The sequence below is a fragment of the Mustela putorius genome, unplaced genomic scaffold, assembly GCF_011764305.1.
Source record: "Mustela putorius furo isolate JIRA1106 unplaced genomic scaffold, ASM1176430v1.1 tig00003869_pilon_pilon_pilon, whole genome shotgun sequence".
Classification (NCBI taxonomy): Eukaryota; Metazoa; Chordata; class Mammalia; order Carnivora; family Mustelidae; genus Mustela; species Mustela putorius.
Window position 1 is genome coordinate 20,837,987 of NW_025422021.1, and position 19,453 is coordinate 20,857,439.

The 19,453-nt window shown below is 36.9% G+C and overlaps 1 protein-coding gene across 2 annotated transcripts in view; it reads left to right on the plus strand.

The window, feature by feature from the left end:
- LOC101690049 (CD302 antigen) overlaps window positions 1-19,453 on the plus strand; it is a 132,267-nt gene that overhangs the window by 58,457 nt on the left and 54,357 nt on the right. For both annotated transcript variants that reach the window (XM_045066604.1, XM_045066602.1), the window contains exons 24-28: window positions 7,365-7,494; window positions 8,886-9,112; window positions 12,497-12,662; window positions 14,438-14,602; window positions 16,399-16,515. In XM_045066604.1, coding sequence (XP_044922539.1) covers window positions 7,365-7,494; window positions 8,886-9,112; window positions 12,497-12,662; window positions 14,438-14,602; window positions 16,399-16,515 — 805 coding nt within the window. The remainder of the gene's footprint in view (window positions 1-7,364; window positions 7,495-8,885; window positions 9,113-12,496; window positions 12,663-14,437; window positions 14,603-16,398; window positions 16,516-19,453) is intronic.

The window sequence follows — 19,453 nt, forward strand, 5'->3', positions numbered from 1 at the left end:
CCTGGGATCGAGTCCCACGTCGGGCTCTCTGCTCAGCAGGGAGCCTGCTTCCCTCTCTCTCTCTGCCTGCCTCTCTGTCTACTTGTGATTTCTCTCTGTCAAATAAATAAATAAAATATTAAAAAAAAAAAAAAGATTGTCTCTCTCCAAAGACAATTATCATATGATCTCTCTAATATGAGGAATTTGAGAGGCAGGGCCGGGGGTTGTGGGGGTTAGGGAGGGAAAAAAATGAAACAAGATGGGACTAGGGAGGGAGACGACCCATAAGAGACTCTTAATCTCAGGAAACAAACTGAGGGTTGCTGGAGGGGAGAGGGGTTGGAGGGATGGGGTGGTTGGGTTATGGACATTGGGGAGGGTGTGTGCTATGGTGAGTGCTGTGAAATGTGTTAAGACTGATGATTCACAGACCTGTACTCCTGAGGCAAATAATACATTATATGTTAATTTAAAAAAAAATTCTCTCTCTCCTTTTCCCTCTGCCTCCACTCCCCACTTCTGCTTTCGTGTATATATGTGTGCACACACTTGCGTGCTCTCTCTCTCTCTCTCTAAAAGAAAAAAAAATCTATATAGCTCTGAGAAATACCCAAGTCTCCTATAAATTATTGGATTAAGAACAAGGGTCTATTTTATGAATCCATTTAAATGCAATGTTCAGAGCAGGCACATCTTCAAAGATAAAATGTAAATTAGGGATTGCCAGAGGCTAAGGTACAAGGAGAGATTGGGGATAATGGTTGCAGAATTGAACATACTAAGAACTATAGAATGTGTGCTTTAACTGGGTGACTTGTATCTCATCTGATTCCCATCTCAGGAAAATTATCCCAAGAAAAACCACAGGAGTTCCCTGGCATTCAAGCAGGTGCCCCAGGTTTTCACACCAGCTCCAGACTCCATAGCAGTTACTTCACAACCACAAAAAAGCTATCAGGTAGTGAAATGCAAATAGAAGCAAATAAAAGTGCTTTACTTAACATTTTGGGATGTAAGGCTCTCTCCTGAGGCCAATAGTACAAAATTGATGATTAGTGATGATTTTTCCCTAACAGCCAAACATAAAGAAAGGGGAAAAAGTATTGTATTAACAATAACGACCCTAAACCGTGATTCTGCTGCCCACTGCTCTGTCTGACCACCTTTTGCACAGTGGCAAAGATGAAATTAACTTTAGACTCAGATTTCAAAGATATGCCCTAGACAATAATCAGCCAATGTTCCTGATGCAGTATAACTTTGCTCAAGGTAGATGTTGGTGGCAAAGAGAACTCTGAGTAATGTGTAATTATGTACAAAGTAAATATTAAAATAATGCTTGGTTATTACAGAAAATTTGAGAGTTATAGAAGAGTTAGCACAATACAGAAAACTATCAACCCTGATCCCACTTAGGCCAGTAGCTTTTAAAAAGATTTTATTTATTTATTTATTTGTCGGGGAGAGAGAGAGAGAGCACACAAGCAGGCAGAGGCAGAGAGAGAAGCAGGCTCCCTGCTGAGCAAGGAACCTGATGCAGGACTCGATCCCAGAACCCTGGGATCATGACCTGAGCCAAAGGCAGCTGCTTAACTGACTGAGCCACCCAGGTGTCCCTAGGCTAGTAGCTTTTAAACCTGTAATTGTAACCCATTGTAAGAAATATATTTAAATTACTATTTAGTACATGAATATAAATATAATATTGAATTGAAACAGATGTTTTGGGAAACAATACTTGCCCTTACAGGGTGTGCACACTGATATTTTCTTTCTATTCTATTCTACTCTATCTAGTCTATTCTCCTTGTCCTATTTTATTCTATTTCATTATCACATATGTGAGTCAACTAAAGGAGTCTGACCATGTTTCAAGACCATGTTTGAACCCTAATCTAGGAAATCACGATGAGTATTTCAGCATTATTTCTTCTAGGACTTTTTCATACATTATCTTTCGGACATAGATAAGACCTTGTATTCTGCTTTTCTCATTTAGTATTCTATCATAAGTAGTTTCTTATACCATTGAAAGAGGTACTTGATAAGCATTTTAATAGTTAATGCAGTATTTCTTGATAGGTATGCCACCATTTATCTAACCAGTGCTGAGTGTTCAGGCTGTTTCCATTTTTGCATAATCATAAATAGTGCTACAGTGAACAATTTTTGTGCATAATCTTTCGTTATTGTTCAGATTACCTCTTTAAGATAAATTCTGGAAGTCGATAGCCCAATCAAAAGATATAAGTAGTTAAAAGCTTTGGTCACCAGATGCTTTCCAGAAAGGTTTATGAGTTTATATTTTTGTCAGTAATATATTATGATTGCCATTCTATCCATACCAGCATATTAATAATTTCTAACATGTGTTGAGCAGCTAATATGTCTTTGCTAATCCATCATATGCATTATTTCATTTAATCTGCACAGTAGATGTGAAAAGGTCTGTTACTCACCTCTAAAAAATGTAGAAACAGGAGTCATGTAACTTGCCCCCAGTTATGCAGCCACACATGCAGCTGGCATTTAAATCTAGGTCCATGAGTCTGCAGAACCAGTGTTCTTAGTATCTCTACTATGTTATGTCTAAGGATCATTGTCTTTTAAAAATTTTTGCTAATTTGGTAATTTAAATATATCAATCATGTTTTTGTTTATATTTCTCTATATCAAATGAAAACAAACTTCTGTAAGTTCAATAGTAATTTTAATTTCATCAGGTATGAATGTCCTTATTCTTTGCCAATATTTATCAAACCCCGCTTACTCTGTTTCTTGTGTTTATTAAAAATAGTCCTGTAGTTTTTTTTTCTTAAATGCTGAATACTGAAGATATTATAGAAATAGGTTTTGATTTTTTGCACAGGTGTACATTCAAATCTGTTTTTTTCCTTTTCTCCTCCATTTCTTTTAGGTTAGGAAGTTCATCATATAAATGTTAGTTAAATATATGTGTGTATTTTCTTTGCCTTTGTCTTCTGACAGCATGATACAGCTGTGGTTTATGGTATATATTGTCAGCGAATACTAAATGCTTTTCCCTAATTTTGTCTAACATCACTTATTGCATATATTTCCATTTGTTAAAAGCAATACAGGATGCCTCCTTTATCATATATTGTGTGTTTGTATGAGTTAAATACTCTTACATAGCTATGACCTTGATCTAAATACTATAATTTTACATATTTAAAAAATATAATAAAAATAGTTACCTTTATATATACCTTTAAAAATAGTTTTAGCTATTCTTGTCCATTCTTCCAAACTATAATTATTTGGTCAATCTCCAACTAAAACAAATTTTAAAAATTCTGATAAAAATTTAACATTTTAGGGAGAATTAACATTTTTTTATTAATCTTTCAATTCAAGAATATGGTATAGTATATCCATTTATTCAAGTCTTTCCTTAGAGCCCTCCGTATCTCATTGCTTCTAAGAGTGGCAGGTTTTTTCTTGATTTTCTCACTGACATGTAGAAAGTTATTGTTTTAGTATTTTTATGTATTTATTTCATTGGCCATCTTACTTAAAATCTCTTATTACTTCTCAGAGTTTTTCACTAGATTTTTGGGGGTTTCCTAATTAGATAATCATAATCGTCAAATACCAGTTTATGCTTTATTACCTATGGTAGGACTTCCAGAACTGTGGTAGTACCAGAAGGAATAACCACCATCCTAGACGTGATCTGGATTTTGTAGGACTATCTCATTGTTACATATGATGCTGACTCTTTGGGGGTTTTTTTTGTTTTGTTTTTTTTGTTTTTGTTTTTTTTTTAAGTAGGCTCCACACCTAGCACAGAACCCAACATGGGACTTGAACTCATGACCCTGAGATCAAGACCTGAGCTGAGATCAAGAGTCCACTCTTCTTTATTTTTTATTTTTTTTTAAAGATTTTATTTATTTATTTGTCAGAGCGAGAGTGAGCATAGGCAGACAGAGTGGAAGGCAGAGTCAGAGGGAGAAGCAGGCTCCCTGCGGAGCAAGGAGCCCAATATGAGACTCGATCCCAGGTCCCAGGACGCTGGGATCATGACCTGAGCCGAAGGCAGCTGCTTAACCAACTGAGCCACCCAGGCGTCCCATCTTCTTTTTTTTTTTTTTAAAGATTTTATTTATTTATTTGACAGACAGAGATTACAAGTAGACAGAGAGGCAGTCAGAGAGACTGCTGAGCAGAGAGCCTGATGTGGGGCTCCATCCCAGGACCCTGGGATCATGACCTGAGCTGAAGGCAGAGGCTTTAACCCACTGAGCCATCCAGACGCCCCTCAAGAGTCCACTCTTAACTGACTGAACCACCCAAGTTCCCCAATGCCAACTCCGTTTCAGTTATATAATTCTGTAACTAGCTTATTTAGAGCTTTTATTCAGGAATAAATACTAACTTTTCTAAAGCTTATTTCCAGCATCTGCTAAAACTGTCATATATTTATATTAAACCATCTTCATCTTATCATAAAATCTAGTTGCTCTGAATGGATTATTAACTTACTAGTATATGGAATTGGACTAATTAGAATTGTATTTGGGAATCTCTGTTCATAGAGTTAATTTTTTATGCTATATTGTCTGATTTTTTTTTTTTCTGATTATGTTAGCTTCAGAAGATACAGTGGCTAGCTTTCTGCCTTTGTGTCTTGAAATAATGACTCAGCCTGGAGAACTATCTTTCCCTGAAAGTTTGAAGCAATTACCTATAAAGTCATATGATGCTAGAACCCTTTTCAGAGATCATTCTTTAATGCTAAAGAGGTTTGGTGCAGTGTTCAAATGCCTAAATGCCAAAATCACATTGTCTGGGTTTGAATTCCATTCAGCCATTTAGTATGCCTTTAGAAGTTCACTTAAGTTTTCTTAAGCCTCAATTTCTCATAGGTAAATTCTGATACTATTATACCTACAATACAATGTGAGAATTACATAAAGTAATTCATTTAAAGCTTTTAGCTATCTCACACATAGTTCTTAAAATGAACTGTTAGTATTAATTTTCAATTTCCTCTGAAGTTACTAGTACATTTTGACATTTCTGCTTTTCCTTACAACAGTTATGCTAATTTGTGCTTTTCAAGATAAGTTCCCCATTTCATTTGGATTTTCAGGTCTTTTTAAAGTTTTTTTTTTTTATTTAATTTAAGTAATCTCTACAGCCCATATGGGGTTCAAACTCATGACCCCAAGATCAAGAGTCACACACTCTTCTGACTAAGCCAGCCAGGCACCCTTCTTTTAGATTTTCAAATATATTCAAATAAAATTGTGTATGCTGTTATCTTTCTAAATCTCCATACCTTATTTTGGTTGCGTTTTAATTTTTTCTTATTTAGATTTTTACAAAATTGGTGTCTCTTGGTTTTCTCCTCTCTCTTCTCCACCTTCTTTCTACTTCTATTGCTTGAGATATATTTACAAATATTACTACATTTCTACCCTGGTTTTTTTTTTTGGAATTATATTTTTTGTTCATTTTCTAATCTCCTGTGTTCAATTCTTAGTTCATCTTTCTTTTTAAAAACAATATATTTAATAATACATATTTGCATAACTCCTTTACTGGGCATTTACACAGAGAAAATTAAAACACTAATTCAAAAAATGTGTGTACCCCTATGTTTACTGCAGCATTATTTACAATAGCAAAGATGTGGAGGCAACTAAGTATCAATCAATAGAGACTGGATAAGGAAAATGTGGTACACACACACACACACACACACAGAAATATTACACAACCATAAAGACATGGGATCTTGCCATTTGCAACAACATGAATCGGCTGTATTATCGGCTAAGTGAAGTAAGTCAGACTGAAAAAGATGAATACCATCTTATTTCACTCATGTGGAAAACATTCATGTGAAAAAACTAAACAAACAAAAGGCAGAATCAAACCTATAAATGCAGAGAAAAGTTATGGCTGCCAAAGGGAAGGGGGTGGGGGGATGGGCAAACTGGGTGAAGGGGAGTGGAAGGTACAGGCTTCCAGTTACAGAATGAATAAGTCACAGGAATAAAAGGCACATCGTGGAGAATATAGTTAATGATACTATAATTGGATTGCGTGTAACTACACTGGGGTGAGCACAGCATAGTATACAGAGAAGCTGAATCACTATGTTGCACATCTGAAAGTAATGTAACATTGTGTGTCAACTGTACTCAAAAAACTTAAGAAGAAGAAGAATACATGTCTGCCTCTGTAAAAAGTTTTACTCATATCCCTTGTGCTCTTCCCCTTATTATTCTTTTTTTTTTTTTTAATTTATTTGACAGAGAGAGATCACAGTAGGAGAGAGGAAGGGAAGAGATCACAGAGAGAGGAAGGGAAGTAGGCCCCCTGCTGAGCAGAGAGCCCGATTCGGGACTCGATCCCAGGACCCTGAGATCATGACCTGAGCCGAAGGCAGCGGCTTAACCACCTGAGCCACCCAGGCGCCCCTTCCCCTTATTATTCTTAACTATAATTATTTTGTTTCATTTTGGGGTCAGTGTTTATTGTGAAGCATGTATGTATGTATGTGTTTTCTTAAAAATCTGTAGCTTCTGAGATAAGCTTACTTGTCTTATTTTTCTAAGTGTGTGATAAGTTTCAAACATACAAAAACTGTAGGAACAATATAACTTGAATTAATTTTATATCTAGTATTATTGATTTGTGGTCAGGGAATGAACTCTAAATAGATACTTTCATTTCTAGATGTTTTTGGAGTGACTAGTGTAGGATCAAATCTTTAAGGTGAGTTCACTATTGTGTAGTATCTACAGCTTGTCATCATAAAACTTTTATAAACATCTGATAAATTGAATTGACAATCATTACTTTTTTTTGCTTTGAAATGTGAAGAATGATAGCATAGTGTTAGATAGTACTATAACTGTGTTTTCATCTTACTTCTACCAGTTTTTCTTTATCTGTTTAGGATTTATATTTAATAATATTGCCACTGTTTTATAATTTCTAAAGTTAGTTGCCCTTTTCCCATGCTTTGGAAATTTTTGAAGGTTTTCTTGTGATTTCATGGTCAACTCTTTTATTTTTTTTTTAAGATTTTATTTATTTATTTGACACAGAGAGAGAGAGAGAGATCACAAGTAGGCAGAGAGGCAGGCAGAGAGAGAGGGGGAAGCAGCCCCCCGCCAAGCAGAGACACCAGTGTGGGGCTCCATCCCAGGACCCTGAGATTGTGACCTGAGCCGAAGGCAGAGGCTTAACCCACTGAGCCACCCAGGTGCCCTCATGGTCAACTCTTCAATGGAATTTTTTACAGGAGTAAAAATCCAATTTGGAATATAAAGTTCTCCTGCTAGGATCTTCAGACAGTTATAGTTTCATGATTGTTTATACATGTTTGCCTTTTTGTTTAGATTTTTGAGGAAGAGTCCCAATACCACTGTGCACTAATACTCAACCTCCAAAAGTCACCTTATACTGGGACATGGAATGTTACTTCCTGCAGTGAACACCACACTCTGTCTCTCTGTCAGAAATATTCAGGTATAAATTATTATCTAGATAACTATGGTACTTTATACTGTTAGAGATATGCAATATTTTTTCACAAAAATCTTATAAATGAATTAATATTAATTTATAAATACAGCTTCCTTAAAATTTCAACATGGCTAAATCCATATTGGTTCAGTAAGTCAGGTTATCTCAAATGGAATGTGATTTTTTTTTTCAATTAACATTGCTTTACTTAATTAAATATCAAAATTAAGTATCAGATGGAATTTGCTTAAAAGAGTTGTCTAATTATAGTAAGTTATGGTTGAATTTTGTTCTTTTTTCTATTCTGACATTTTTCAGTTATTACTTTCTATCTTGGAGAAAAGAGAAAATGTGTAATGTTTTTTAAAAGTGTAATGTTTTTAATTGACTTTGGTAAACATTCACAATTAAGTTTATCACACACATACAAAAAGGTGTGAAGCATTATAAATGGATCACTGTGTATACCTCATTGTATCCAAATAAAAATAAAATGTGTGCTAAAAATAAGAATCATCCATATTCTCAAAGAGATGTTTTTAGACGTATTAATTACATTGTTTTCATTGATTACAATGTTTTTAACAAATGGTTAAAAAGAAGTTTTCATGTAATGAAAAGCCCAAGTAGATAATCCACGTATTTCTAAAGAAAAAAAAAATTTTTTTTTTAGATTTTTATTTATTTGACAGACCACAAGCAGGCAGAGAGGCAGGCAGAGAGAGAGAGGAGGAAGCAGGCTCCCCACTGAGCAGAGAGCCCGATGCAGGACTCAATCCCAGGGTCCTGGGATCATGACCTGAGCGGAAGGCAGAGGCTTTACCCCACTGAGCCACCCAGGTGCCCCTCTAAAGAAATTTTTGTTAAATTAAACCATGCTCATTTGTTCATACTGTTTAATAACTGCTTTCTTCAGAGAAGTACTGTAAAGCAGTAGTTCAGCACAGCCTTTTGTGGGTTGTTTTGTACATTTTTTTCGTTGGAGCTCTCCCAGATGGAAACTTTGTAAGGGAACACCTAACACTTCTCTTGTTGAAGGAGTTTAAACAAAGGAGGTATTTGACACCAACCTGAAATGGTAATCTTCTTGCAGGCTACTTTTACCTACAGCTTTTTTTTCTTCCTAATTTTTTTTTCTTCCTTCTTTTTTTTCCTTCCTAAATCAGATCAACAAAAACAGAATTTTATCCTAATTTTAGAAAACAAATGTTGTGGCTCACACATATACCTAAGGTATACAGCCAGACATACCTAGTTCGCCTAACCAAAATCCAAAACAAATGAATAGATAAGTAATATCTGAAGTACTTATTGTGGAGAACCTTGAGGAAATGTCCCATGACTTACAGAGTGGGTGATTTTTTGTGTGTGTTTTTTTTTCCTTTTACAAATAGAAGTTGAAAGCAAACAGACCTTGCAGAACACTTCAGACACAGTGAAGTATCTAAATAATCTGTACAAAATCATCCTGAAGCCTATGACTTGGTTTGATGCTCTAAGGGAGTGTCAGAAGGATAACATGCAGCTGGTGAGCATCACAGACCCTTACCAGCAGGCGTTCCTAACTGTGCAGGGTGTTCTTCATAACTCCTCTCTATGGATTGGACTCTCCAGTCAAGACGTAAGTTTTCAGTCCCAACTGCCCAGATTGGGTGACAGAATGTGAAATTTTTGTTTTACACAGCATTTCTCATATCAAACTGAAAGAACCTAGAGATTGCCAAGTCTTACTTACTCTTACTTGACAGTGAGTAAATTTCCTGGCGTGTGTCATTTTTAGTAGCCGTCATCTTTCTACTATTGAAAGGTCTGGTGTTTTATTGTTTAGATGAAGAAAAAGTTCAAGGGGACGTGTGTAGCTGAACAATTCTTTTTATTCTAGTTAAAGACTGAGTAGGAATCAGGAACTGCCCTGCCTCTCCAGCCAATGCAAAGGAGAGAGGAAGAAAAGAATTTAAAAATCAGAGTTGAACTGAGGGAGAGCAGAAGGCTGAGAGATCAGAGAGAGAGGAAGAGAGAGAATCCCAAGCAGTGTCCACACCAAGTGCAGAGCCCAATATAAGGCTCCATCTCACAACCCTAAGATCATGACCCAGGCAGAAGTCAAGAGTCAGACGCTCAACTGACTGGGCCACCCAGGTACCCAGTAGATTTTTTTTAAAGGAAATTAAAATCACCTGTAATTCCAGTACCTAGTAATAAATATGATTTAATAATTTGGTATATATCTCTCAAGGTTTTTCCTATGTACATATGTATATTTTTAAGACATTTGGGATCATACTATTTTTTAGCTTTTTTTCATCACTTAACGATTTTGACATTGTTTCTTATCTTATTTTCTCTTCTAAAATTTTATTTATTGGGGTGCCTGGGTGGCTCAGTCATTAAGCAGCTGCCTTCGGCTCAGGTCGTGACCCCAGGGTCCTATGATCGAGCCCTGCATCGGGCTCCCTGCTAGGTGTGAAGCCTGCCTCTCCCTCTCCCACTCCCATGCTTGTGTTTCCTCTCTCGCTATCTCTCTCTCTGTGTCAAATAAATAAATAAAATCTTTTTTTATTTATCTTTTTTTATCTTTTTAAATTTATCTAAATAAATAAATAAATATCTAAAAAATTAAATCTTTTTTTTTAAAGATTTTATTTATCTATTTGACAGAAAGAGAGAGATCACAAGTAGGCAGAGAGTCAGGCAGAGAGACGGGGGGAAGCAGGCTCACCGCGGAGCAGAGAGCCTGACGTGGGGCTCCATCCCAGGGCCCGGAGACCATGACCTGAGCCGAAGGCAGAGGCTTAACCCACTGAGCCACCCACATACCCCTATAAATAAATAAAATCTTAAAAAAAAAAAAGATTTTACTTATTTATTTGAGAGAGCAAGTGAGCAAAAGAAGAGGAGGATTGGGGGAGGAGGCAGAGGGAGAGGGAAGAGCCGACTCCCCACTGAGGAAGGAGCCCAGTATGGGACTTGATGCCAGGACTCTGGGATCGTAACCTGAGCTAAAGTGTGTAAGTCTCAACCAACTGAGGCACCAGGGCATCCTCTTACCCTATTTTCAGTCTTCACCTATGTTTCTCTTTTTCCTTTCACTCTTTTAACAGGTTTATTACATATCTGTATAAACTGCCTTAAATCTTTGGAACGTGACAGGATAGAAATAAAACTTTACATTGAAAGCAGTGAAAGAGTATTGAAAGATTTTAAACATGGTAGTAACATTAACAGATTTTTACCTAAGAAGAATTATATTGGCAGAGGGCAGATGAGGAAATGAGCAATCTTGAGCTTTCTTGCAAAAAATTCATGCAGGAGCTGATGCTGGTCTGAACTAATGCCTGAGGCAGTTCTGGGTTATATAAAGTCCAGAGTGTGTCTGCAGGAGCAGGTCACTTAAGTATGTAGAAGTGGAAATACATAGAAATAGAGGAAGTCACAAAGGCTGGGGAACTGGTGAGACATAAGTCAATGATACAACAAGGAGGACAGAGCAAGACATGAGGCATCACCTTAGTGAATGTCAGGGAGGAACAAGGAGGCCAGTTGTAAGTGAAAGTAAAAAAGAGGCAAGGAATCTGGGAGTTTGCATAAACCCTAAAGGAAATGATTGAAGGAAATAAAAATACTTATCCCATTCTCATAGCCCGGTGGTATCTGAGAATGGAAAAATAAACAATCTTCCCAGTGGGCATTGAAAGGACATTATTCCTGTAGAAAAGATAGGTTTTAATTAAGATCAATTAAGGTCAAGAATTTAGTTAAGAGATACTTACAGTCTTACTAAAGAAAGAGGGTATTCAGCAGAGATAGAGGGTACAGGGATTTATCTACAAGGAATAAAAGTTAGGTTAGTTGTGAAGGCAGCAGAGGTGAAGGAATCCAGGGTAATGCTAACATCACATGGCCAAAGGGCCACATCTGAGGCCACAGGGGCTTGGGAATTAACTGGCCACAAAGTTACAGCTGGAACCCTGGTAGAGAACAATTTCAGAATGAAAACAGTTGTTGGTGTTGAAGCTTAAACATGTTTGCTATTTATGGGTCACTAAGGATATTGTGTGTGGCCTTTATCCAATATCCAAATCAACCAGTGATGTAAAATTGTCTTGGGTCTCAGGACAGCTTATGTCATTGGGTCAGTGTACAAGGCCTGGTGCTCTGTCAGCACCTTGGAGAAGCACAGACAAGTCTGTATCCCCATAGCCCGTCCCTTGGACTTTGTACCTATTCTGTAAAGTCTCTCTCAGGATAGGTGGGTGGTCAGGCCCTTGGCAAAATGTAAAGACGGACAGATGTTCACAGTCTTTTAGTGCACAATAAAATAGAGTGAATGAGGAAGATTCTCCATAAACCCAAGTGTGAAAGCGGCCTGAGTCACGGTTAAGAGGAAGGGAGCTAATATTTATGTGGCCATGTGTACCTGCTGGCCATTATGTGTTTTACACATCACCCCACTAATTCCAGCCCTGAGATTAATAAGTGCCACGTCCGTTTAATAGCTGAGGGGATGGAAACATGGCAAAGTAAAATCAAAATCTAATACATGACTGCACCAGAATTCCAAACTAGATATGCTTTAGCTCCATGGCCCATGTTCTTTCCACTCCTGCATGTTGTTTCTCTGACTTGCAACAACCCATAGTTCCAATTATGTATGAAGCAGCGCAGTCTAATGGCTCAGACCATAGGCTCTAGAGTCTGATGGCCTGGATTAGAATCCCAGCACTGCGTACACAACATACCTTCCGTTTCTCATCTGTGAAATGGGTACAATAGTTCCTATGTCGTATGGTTGTTATGAAGATTAAGTAAACTGATACTTGCAAAGCCCTTACAACTGTGCCTGGTGCATGGTAAGTCTATGTAACTATGTGTTAAATATAAGGTAAAATTTAAATATATATATATATGGTAAAATTAAAAGTCATTAGGTTGATGAGGGACAAAAATAATAGAAAATGGATAACACGAAGTATTGCCACTTGAAATGTATTTCTGCTGCTTACAGGATGAACTCAACTTCGGCTGGTCAGATAGAAAACATCTTCCATTTAGTCGCTGGGCTGAAAATAATGAGCAACTTGAAGACTGTGTAATATTAGACACTGATGGATTCTGGAAAACATCTGATTGTGATCATATGCAACCAGGAGCTATTTGTTACTATCCAGGAAGTATGCTAATTTTAAATATTTTAACTCTTCAGTTATTATCAGTCTCATGAATAGTGAGATTTAGGGGGGGTAGTTTTGTAAAATCTGGTTCTGAAATTATAATCATATCCTTTTTTATAACAAAATTTTTCATGAAAATTTGTATTAAAGTAGAATTATTATGTGTTGGGTACTTTGTCATTGATTTATTTTAGACATGTTCTATCTTTATTTTTGTCAGCTTACAATGGTACTTGGTCTTTCAATTTTAAGTCCCTACTTCCCTCATTTTGTATATATTTCATGTTTATATTCTATAGGAAACTTGATTTGTGGGAATTTTTTTTTTTTTGGTAATTCTTATCAACAGTTTCTTTTTAAGAGTCACTGTTAAGATTCATTTGTTTGTAAATAACAGTAACCAGCTCAAGCTAGCTTAAGCCAAAAGGGAAATTTAGATCCCCAAAAATGAGGTTATCGCTGAGCTTCATGAGAGTGGGAATCAGAAACTGGATGGAATCAGGAACCCAGAGATACTGTGTCCCACCTATTCCTTTTGTTTCTCTCTGTGGATTTGTACTCTTCTTTTCATGTATTTTCTGCTTCTCTCTGCCCACGTTGAAACACAGCTGCTCTGTAGCTTTCGATTATAGCTGTAACTGGAAATGAATTGACTATCCCTGCAATCCACTTTCCAAATTCTTAGAGAGAATCTCATGGACTCAATCGAGTAAGGTATATGATCTCTAGCCTAGTCAGAAGAAAGTGGTTAAACAACTGCCAGGGGCCCACATTTGTGCATTTGCAGTAGAAAGAAGATACATCTACTTTCCAGACAAAGGGAGTTGTGAGCTGGGAAAGATTCTGAATGGTCTCTACTGCATATTAAATCTGTTTGATTGGCTTCGAGTAGAGCATATCTATGTTTGCATCTTCTTAAATGTATGGCTTTTTCATAAAATTTTTTTAAAAGCCAGATTTTCTAGATGTCAGATTTTCAACTACTTCTATTTGCTTTCATTTAAAGCTGGACCACAAGGATGGCTCAACATTCACAAATCAATCAATGTGATAGAACAAATTAATATGAGAAGAGAGAAGAACCACATGGTCCTCTCAATTGATGCAGAAAAAACATTTGACAAAATCCAGCATCCGTTCCTGATTAAAACGCTTCAAAGTATAGGGATAGAGGAAACATTCCTAAAGCAATGACTTAGAACAGCACATATTTCATTAAAATGTACCTTTAAAAAATAAAAAAAAATAAAATGCACCTCTGAAATTAGAGAAGATATTGGTAAAGAGAAACTTAAGATGAATTCCCAAAGTTATAGGTAGGTGCCCGTTATTAATATCGTTGTATCATCTCTGAGGTTGCCCCTTGTATTTGAGGTTTGGTGACACAGAAAGGCAGGAACTACATTTAACCTAACAGCAACTCATGTTTTATATTCTTTCACTCATTTCACAGCAGGAGTGAACAGAAGGAAACTGTGTTAAATAAATTCCTTCCAACGGAAACCCAGTTAAGAGGTCACATTATATTTGATTATAAACAGAACAAGTATCATTAGGCTATTATTTATTGGCTTCTGGAATATTCCCTACAAATCAAGCCTAATTACCATGAACAGGATTTAACATTTATGTCTAAAGTTAGAATTCATACCATTGCCTTTTTTTTTTTTTTTTTTTTATAAACATATATTTTTATCCCCAGGGGTACAGGTCTGTGAATCACCAGGTTTACACACTTGGGGTGGGATTATGGACATTGCCTTTTTTTTTTTTAGATGAGACTGAAAAAGAGGTCAGAACAGTTGAGAGTGTTCAGTGTCCATCTCCTGTTTTATTTACTCCATGGATACCATTTCAGAACTCTTGCTACAATTTCATAATAGCAAAGACTGAATATACTGCAACACCAAGTGAAATTCATTCTAAATGCCAGAAACTCAGTAAGTACTTTATACAGCCATTACATGTATGTTCATTAAAAGTGTGTTATAAGTATTTATAATTAGCACTAGATTGGAAAAATATTCATCTCCTAATTTCTACATTATGAACAAAAAAAGTATAAAAATTTGTGTTTAGTCAAAATGGAGAATGTGGGGCGCCTGGGTGGCTCAGTGGGTTAAGCCGCTGCCTTGGGCTCAGGTCATGATCTCAGGGTCCTGGGATTGAGTCCCGCATCGGGCTCTCTGCTCAGCAGGGAGCCTGCTTCCTTCTCTCTCTCTCTGCCTGCCTCTCAGTGTACTTGTAATTTCTCTCTGTCAAATAAATAAATAAAATCTTTTAAAAAAAAATGGAGAATGTAAGAGTTACTTCTTTGCCCATCCATTAGAGAGCTAGTCTGTCTTTATATGTATAAACAAAATTAGTTCTGCTTAAAAAGCAAGAAGAAATGACTCTAGCAAGCAGAGAACTGGATGTTAAACCAAGCTAGACTGTAGACAAAGTGACAATAGGTGAATTGGGTTGTTGAAAGCTCAGATAGGTAGTCAAAAACAAAGAAACAGCTCTGCTTCAAAGAAATATGTATTTCACACTTTCAACTCTTGGGATTCTTCAGATATTCCCTGTGAGATCCACTGAGGACTTATGACTTCTGAACAGTGGACCTGTGAACTGTGGGAAGCTTCTTTGGATAATACCTAACCATTATTCTTGAAAGTGTGCTGTTTAGAAACTAGTCTTGAGAGGTAGTCTAAGAAAAGGATCCTTACAAAAAGAAAAAGGTTGAGAAATACACCATTGCTTCTGGTTAGACATTGTCATATGTACATCAGCATATCCTTTAAGAAGTACTGTCATAAATGAAATAGTTTAACTTCATGTAACAATGTTTGTGATGCTTTTATCTACCCAGTCTTTTTCTGAGAAACTCCTGCTAATTTCCTGAGGAACACTTTTTGGGAAATATTAAACTCTTTTTAACCCTACTATAAAGACCGATATCTAAGGAAAGTGAAGATCTATCTTATTGATCATCCAAGAGGTTTTGTTTATTATTGTCTTTGGAAGTGTATCATTAATATGGGTAAATTTGTGCCAATTCAAAATAAGCCTTAAACGGGGAAAAGTGAAGTGAATCAATGTTTTAAATTCTCTATTCATCTGCTAGTTTTACACTATTCTCTAAGACCAAATTTAACATCGAAATGTTAGGGACACCTGAGTGGCTCAGTTGGTTAAGCACCTGACTCCTGATTTGGGCTCAGGTTGTGGTTTCAGGGTTGTGAGATCAACTTTGTGAAGGGCTAAGCATGGAGCCTGCTTAAGATTCTCTCTCTGCCTCTTCCTCTGTCCCTCCCTTCCCAGGTGCTATCTCTCTTTAAAAAAAAGAAAAAGAAAAAATCAGTGTCTGAAAACTTCTTAATCTATTCCTTTGAATACAATGAAATCATTTTTTAGTGTATTTATTCATTTGAGAGAGAGAGAGCCCTAGCAGGGGGTGGGGCAGAGGGAGAGAATCTTAAGCGGACTCCCCATTGAGCACAGAGCCCTGTGGAGAGCTGGTTCTTATGACCCTGAGATCATGATGTGAGCTGAAACCAAGAGTTGGGTGCTCAACTGATTGACCCACTCAGGAGCCCCAGTACAATGAGATAGTTTAATTTACATGTCTGTCTTATTTTCCAATATTGTTTTTGAGTTTATTTAGCTGGGAAATAAAACTTTCTAAATCTATCAAAATAAAGTGTTCTATATAAGTAATTATTAAAATTATTGACTGTTTTTTATTTAACAGATCCAAAATCACATGTTCTGAGTATTCGAGATGAAAAAGAGAATAACTTTGTTCTTGAGCAACTTCTGCACTATAATAATATGGCTTCATGGGTTGTGTTAAGTATAACTTATGAAAGTAAGTTGTGAATCAGCTGATTTTTCTCTATTTATATTCATACTTCATTATACACTATTTATCAAGCCACAAAATATAGTTCTTCAAGATATGTTTACAGATATACAAAATTATAATTATGTACTTAGCAGAACTTCTTTTCTTTGATACGTTCTTTTTTTTAAGATGTTTATTTATTTATTTGACAGAGAGAGAGACAGCAAGAAAGGGAACACAAACAGGGAGAGTGTGAGAGGGAGAAACAGTCTTCCTGCTGCACAGGGAGCCAGATGTGGGGCTCCATCCCGGGACCCTGGGATCATGACCCAAGCCGAAGACAGACGCTTAATGACTGAGCCATCCAGGCACCCCAGAAGAATATCTATAAATACCAGACAATTTTTAGATCTCAAATCTGCCATTAAAATGCCTTTACCACCAAGGTTAGAGTTAAATGGTGGAAAATAATTTCCTTTCTCCACTATCTCTCCTACCTATTCAAGACTAACTAAAAATGACCACACGCCATAGAAATCTTTAATATTTACCTTGTATCTCTACTATGTATATGGGATAAATGAGAATGGAATTATACTTCCATTAACCTTGCACCTTTGGGTTTACAGCGTTGGCTTGGACTATGAGTTAGAAAAATGAGAAACAGTTTGCGAATGAGATAGATCATTTGAAATTGGGACTAAATGCCACTAGTCCAAGGCATAATTGCTACGAAATTTTTTAAAGATTCATTCATTCATTTCTTTTAGAGGGGGAGGAGAGAGAGGGTGTATGCATGCACACACAGTGGCAGTGGAGGGGGAGAAGGAGAGGGAGAGAATCTCCAGGAGACTCCCTGCTAAGCGGGAACCCCACCCAAGGGCTCAACCCCACGACACTGAGATCATGACCTGAGCTGAAATCAAGCGTCAGTCACCAACTAAGCTACCCAGGCACCCTGCTATAAAATTTTTTTAAAACACAGACCCTAATAATATCAGAAATAAGACCAATTTATAAAAATACTCAATTAGAGATATCCTGAAAATCATAGAAGTTTTGGAATTAGGAAAAAAGTCACTCTGAAACATCACACATCAAAAGCATACATTTAGCCAGAAAAGGGTGGTGGGTCTTAATAAGGGGCATAGGGCAATGACAGCCAAAGGTAGAAGCTTAATTACTCAAATATGACCATTTAAAAAATAACCTTCTTGGTGTACTCAGGTGGCTTAGTCAGTTAAGCATCAGCCTTTGGCTCAGGTCATGATCCCAGGGTTGTGGGAAAGAGCCATGCATCATATCTGGCTCCCTGGTAAGTGGAAAGTTGCTTCTCCCTCTGCCTTTCTCCCTGCTTGTGCTCCCTCTCAAATAAATAAAGTCTTTAAAAAAATATATAGCTTTCTCCTTGCTATCTAACCTGACTCTTTTTTAGAGTTGCTGAAGCTTTTCTTAAATATTTATGGCATACAGATGAGTTAACAAAAATTAAGCTATCAGGCAATAGGTAAGACTTAGGTTGCCAATCAAAAATGAGTTCATCATAGTGGGACTTAAGGTCCCAAAACCTTTCTCCAATGACACTTGAATACCCTTAAAACTAAGAAGGGGGAAAAAAAAATGGAGAGAAAATAGGTGGAAAGTTTCTAGGCTTTATCTGGAAATGACTGAGGAAACAGTGTTCCTGAAGAGACCAGTGGAGACCACATCCAGGATATAGAAATTTCAATTTTACCTTCTGATATACTGTTAGTTATATTGTCATAAACAACTGAAAAATATTCTGTATTCTAAAAAACATTTTCAGAATAGACTTCCTTTTAAGCATTATAACTTCTTTTTATAAATTGTATGTGTAACAAAATTTCAACTGAAGTATATAGACATGAATTCACATGATACAGAGAGATGTTTCAGGGCACCTGGGTGGCTCAGTGGGTTAAGCCTCTGCCTTCGGCTCGTGTCATGATCTCAGGGTCCTGGGATCAAGCCCCGCATCAGGCTCTCTGCTCAGCGGGGACTCTGCTTCCCCCTTGCTCTCTGCCTGCCTCTCTGCCTACTTGTGATCTGTCTCTGTCAAACAAATAAATTAAAAAAAAAAAAAAAAAGAAAGATGTCTCAAGCAAACAGCAAATTTGGTTTAAATCTAATTCTTACTGGCTTAATTTGTATCCAAAGATTTGTTTATTTCAGTGTACTTAAATAATATTTAATTATAATACCACTGGTACAAAGGATTTTTTTTTAAGTTCTGACTTTTCAGAAGTAAGACTATGTACAGAAACTAAGAGAAGCCACTTGTCAACTGAAAGATGCTTCAAGCCAAATGAAAAAGTGGGCCTTTGTATAACAGTTTTAGGAATACACCATCACCCATCATGTTAGCCAGAAAATTGTCAGTTTAACATTTGGGGAGAGGGAAGGAGGGCCTGGGAGACATGAGGTGGATATAAAGCAGTGAGCAAGAACCGGATCACGTGTACAGTGTTTCTAGTATGTCTTTGCTGCAGGTGCATGTTTATTTATTTTTTTAAGATTTTATTTATTTGCGCGAGAGAGAATGAGAGAGGGCGAACCCTAGGAGGGTAAGGGTCAGAGGGAGAAGAAGACTCTGTGCTGAGCAGGGAGTCCAGTGCAGGACTCAATCCTGGGACTCCAAGATCATGACCTGAGCCGAAGGCAGTTGGTTAATCAACTGAGCCACCCAGGTGCCCCAAGGCACATGTTTAGGTATACCACCTCAGAAAATGGCCATCAGCGAAAGGTACAAATAACCAGGACAACAATGGGTATGTATACTTTATAGTGACTTCACTCTTGATGCCAACTCATCATTTTAATAGGCCTAGCAACTTATTTTTCAGAAACTTTAATATATTCCCTCACACAATTCAGCCATTTAAGGTATACAATTTATTGATTTTAATATAGTCACAGAGTTTAGCTATCACTACCCCAGAAA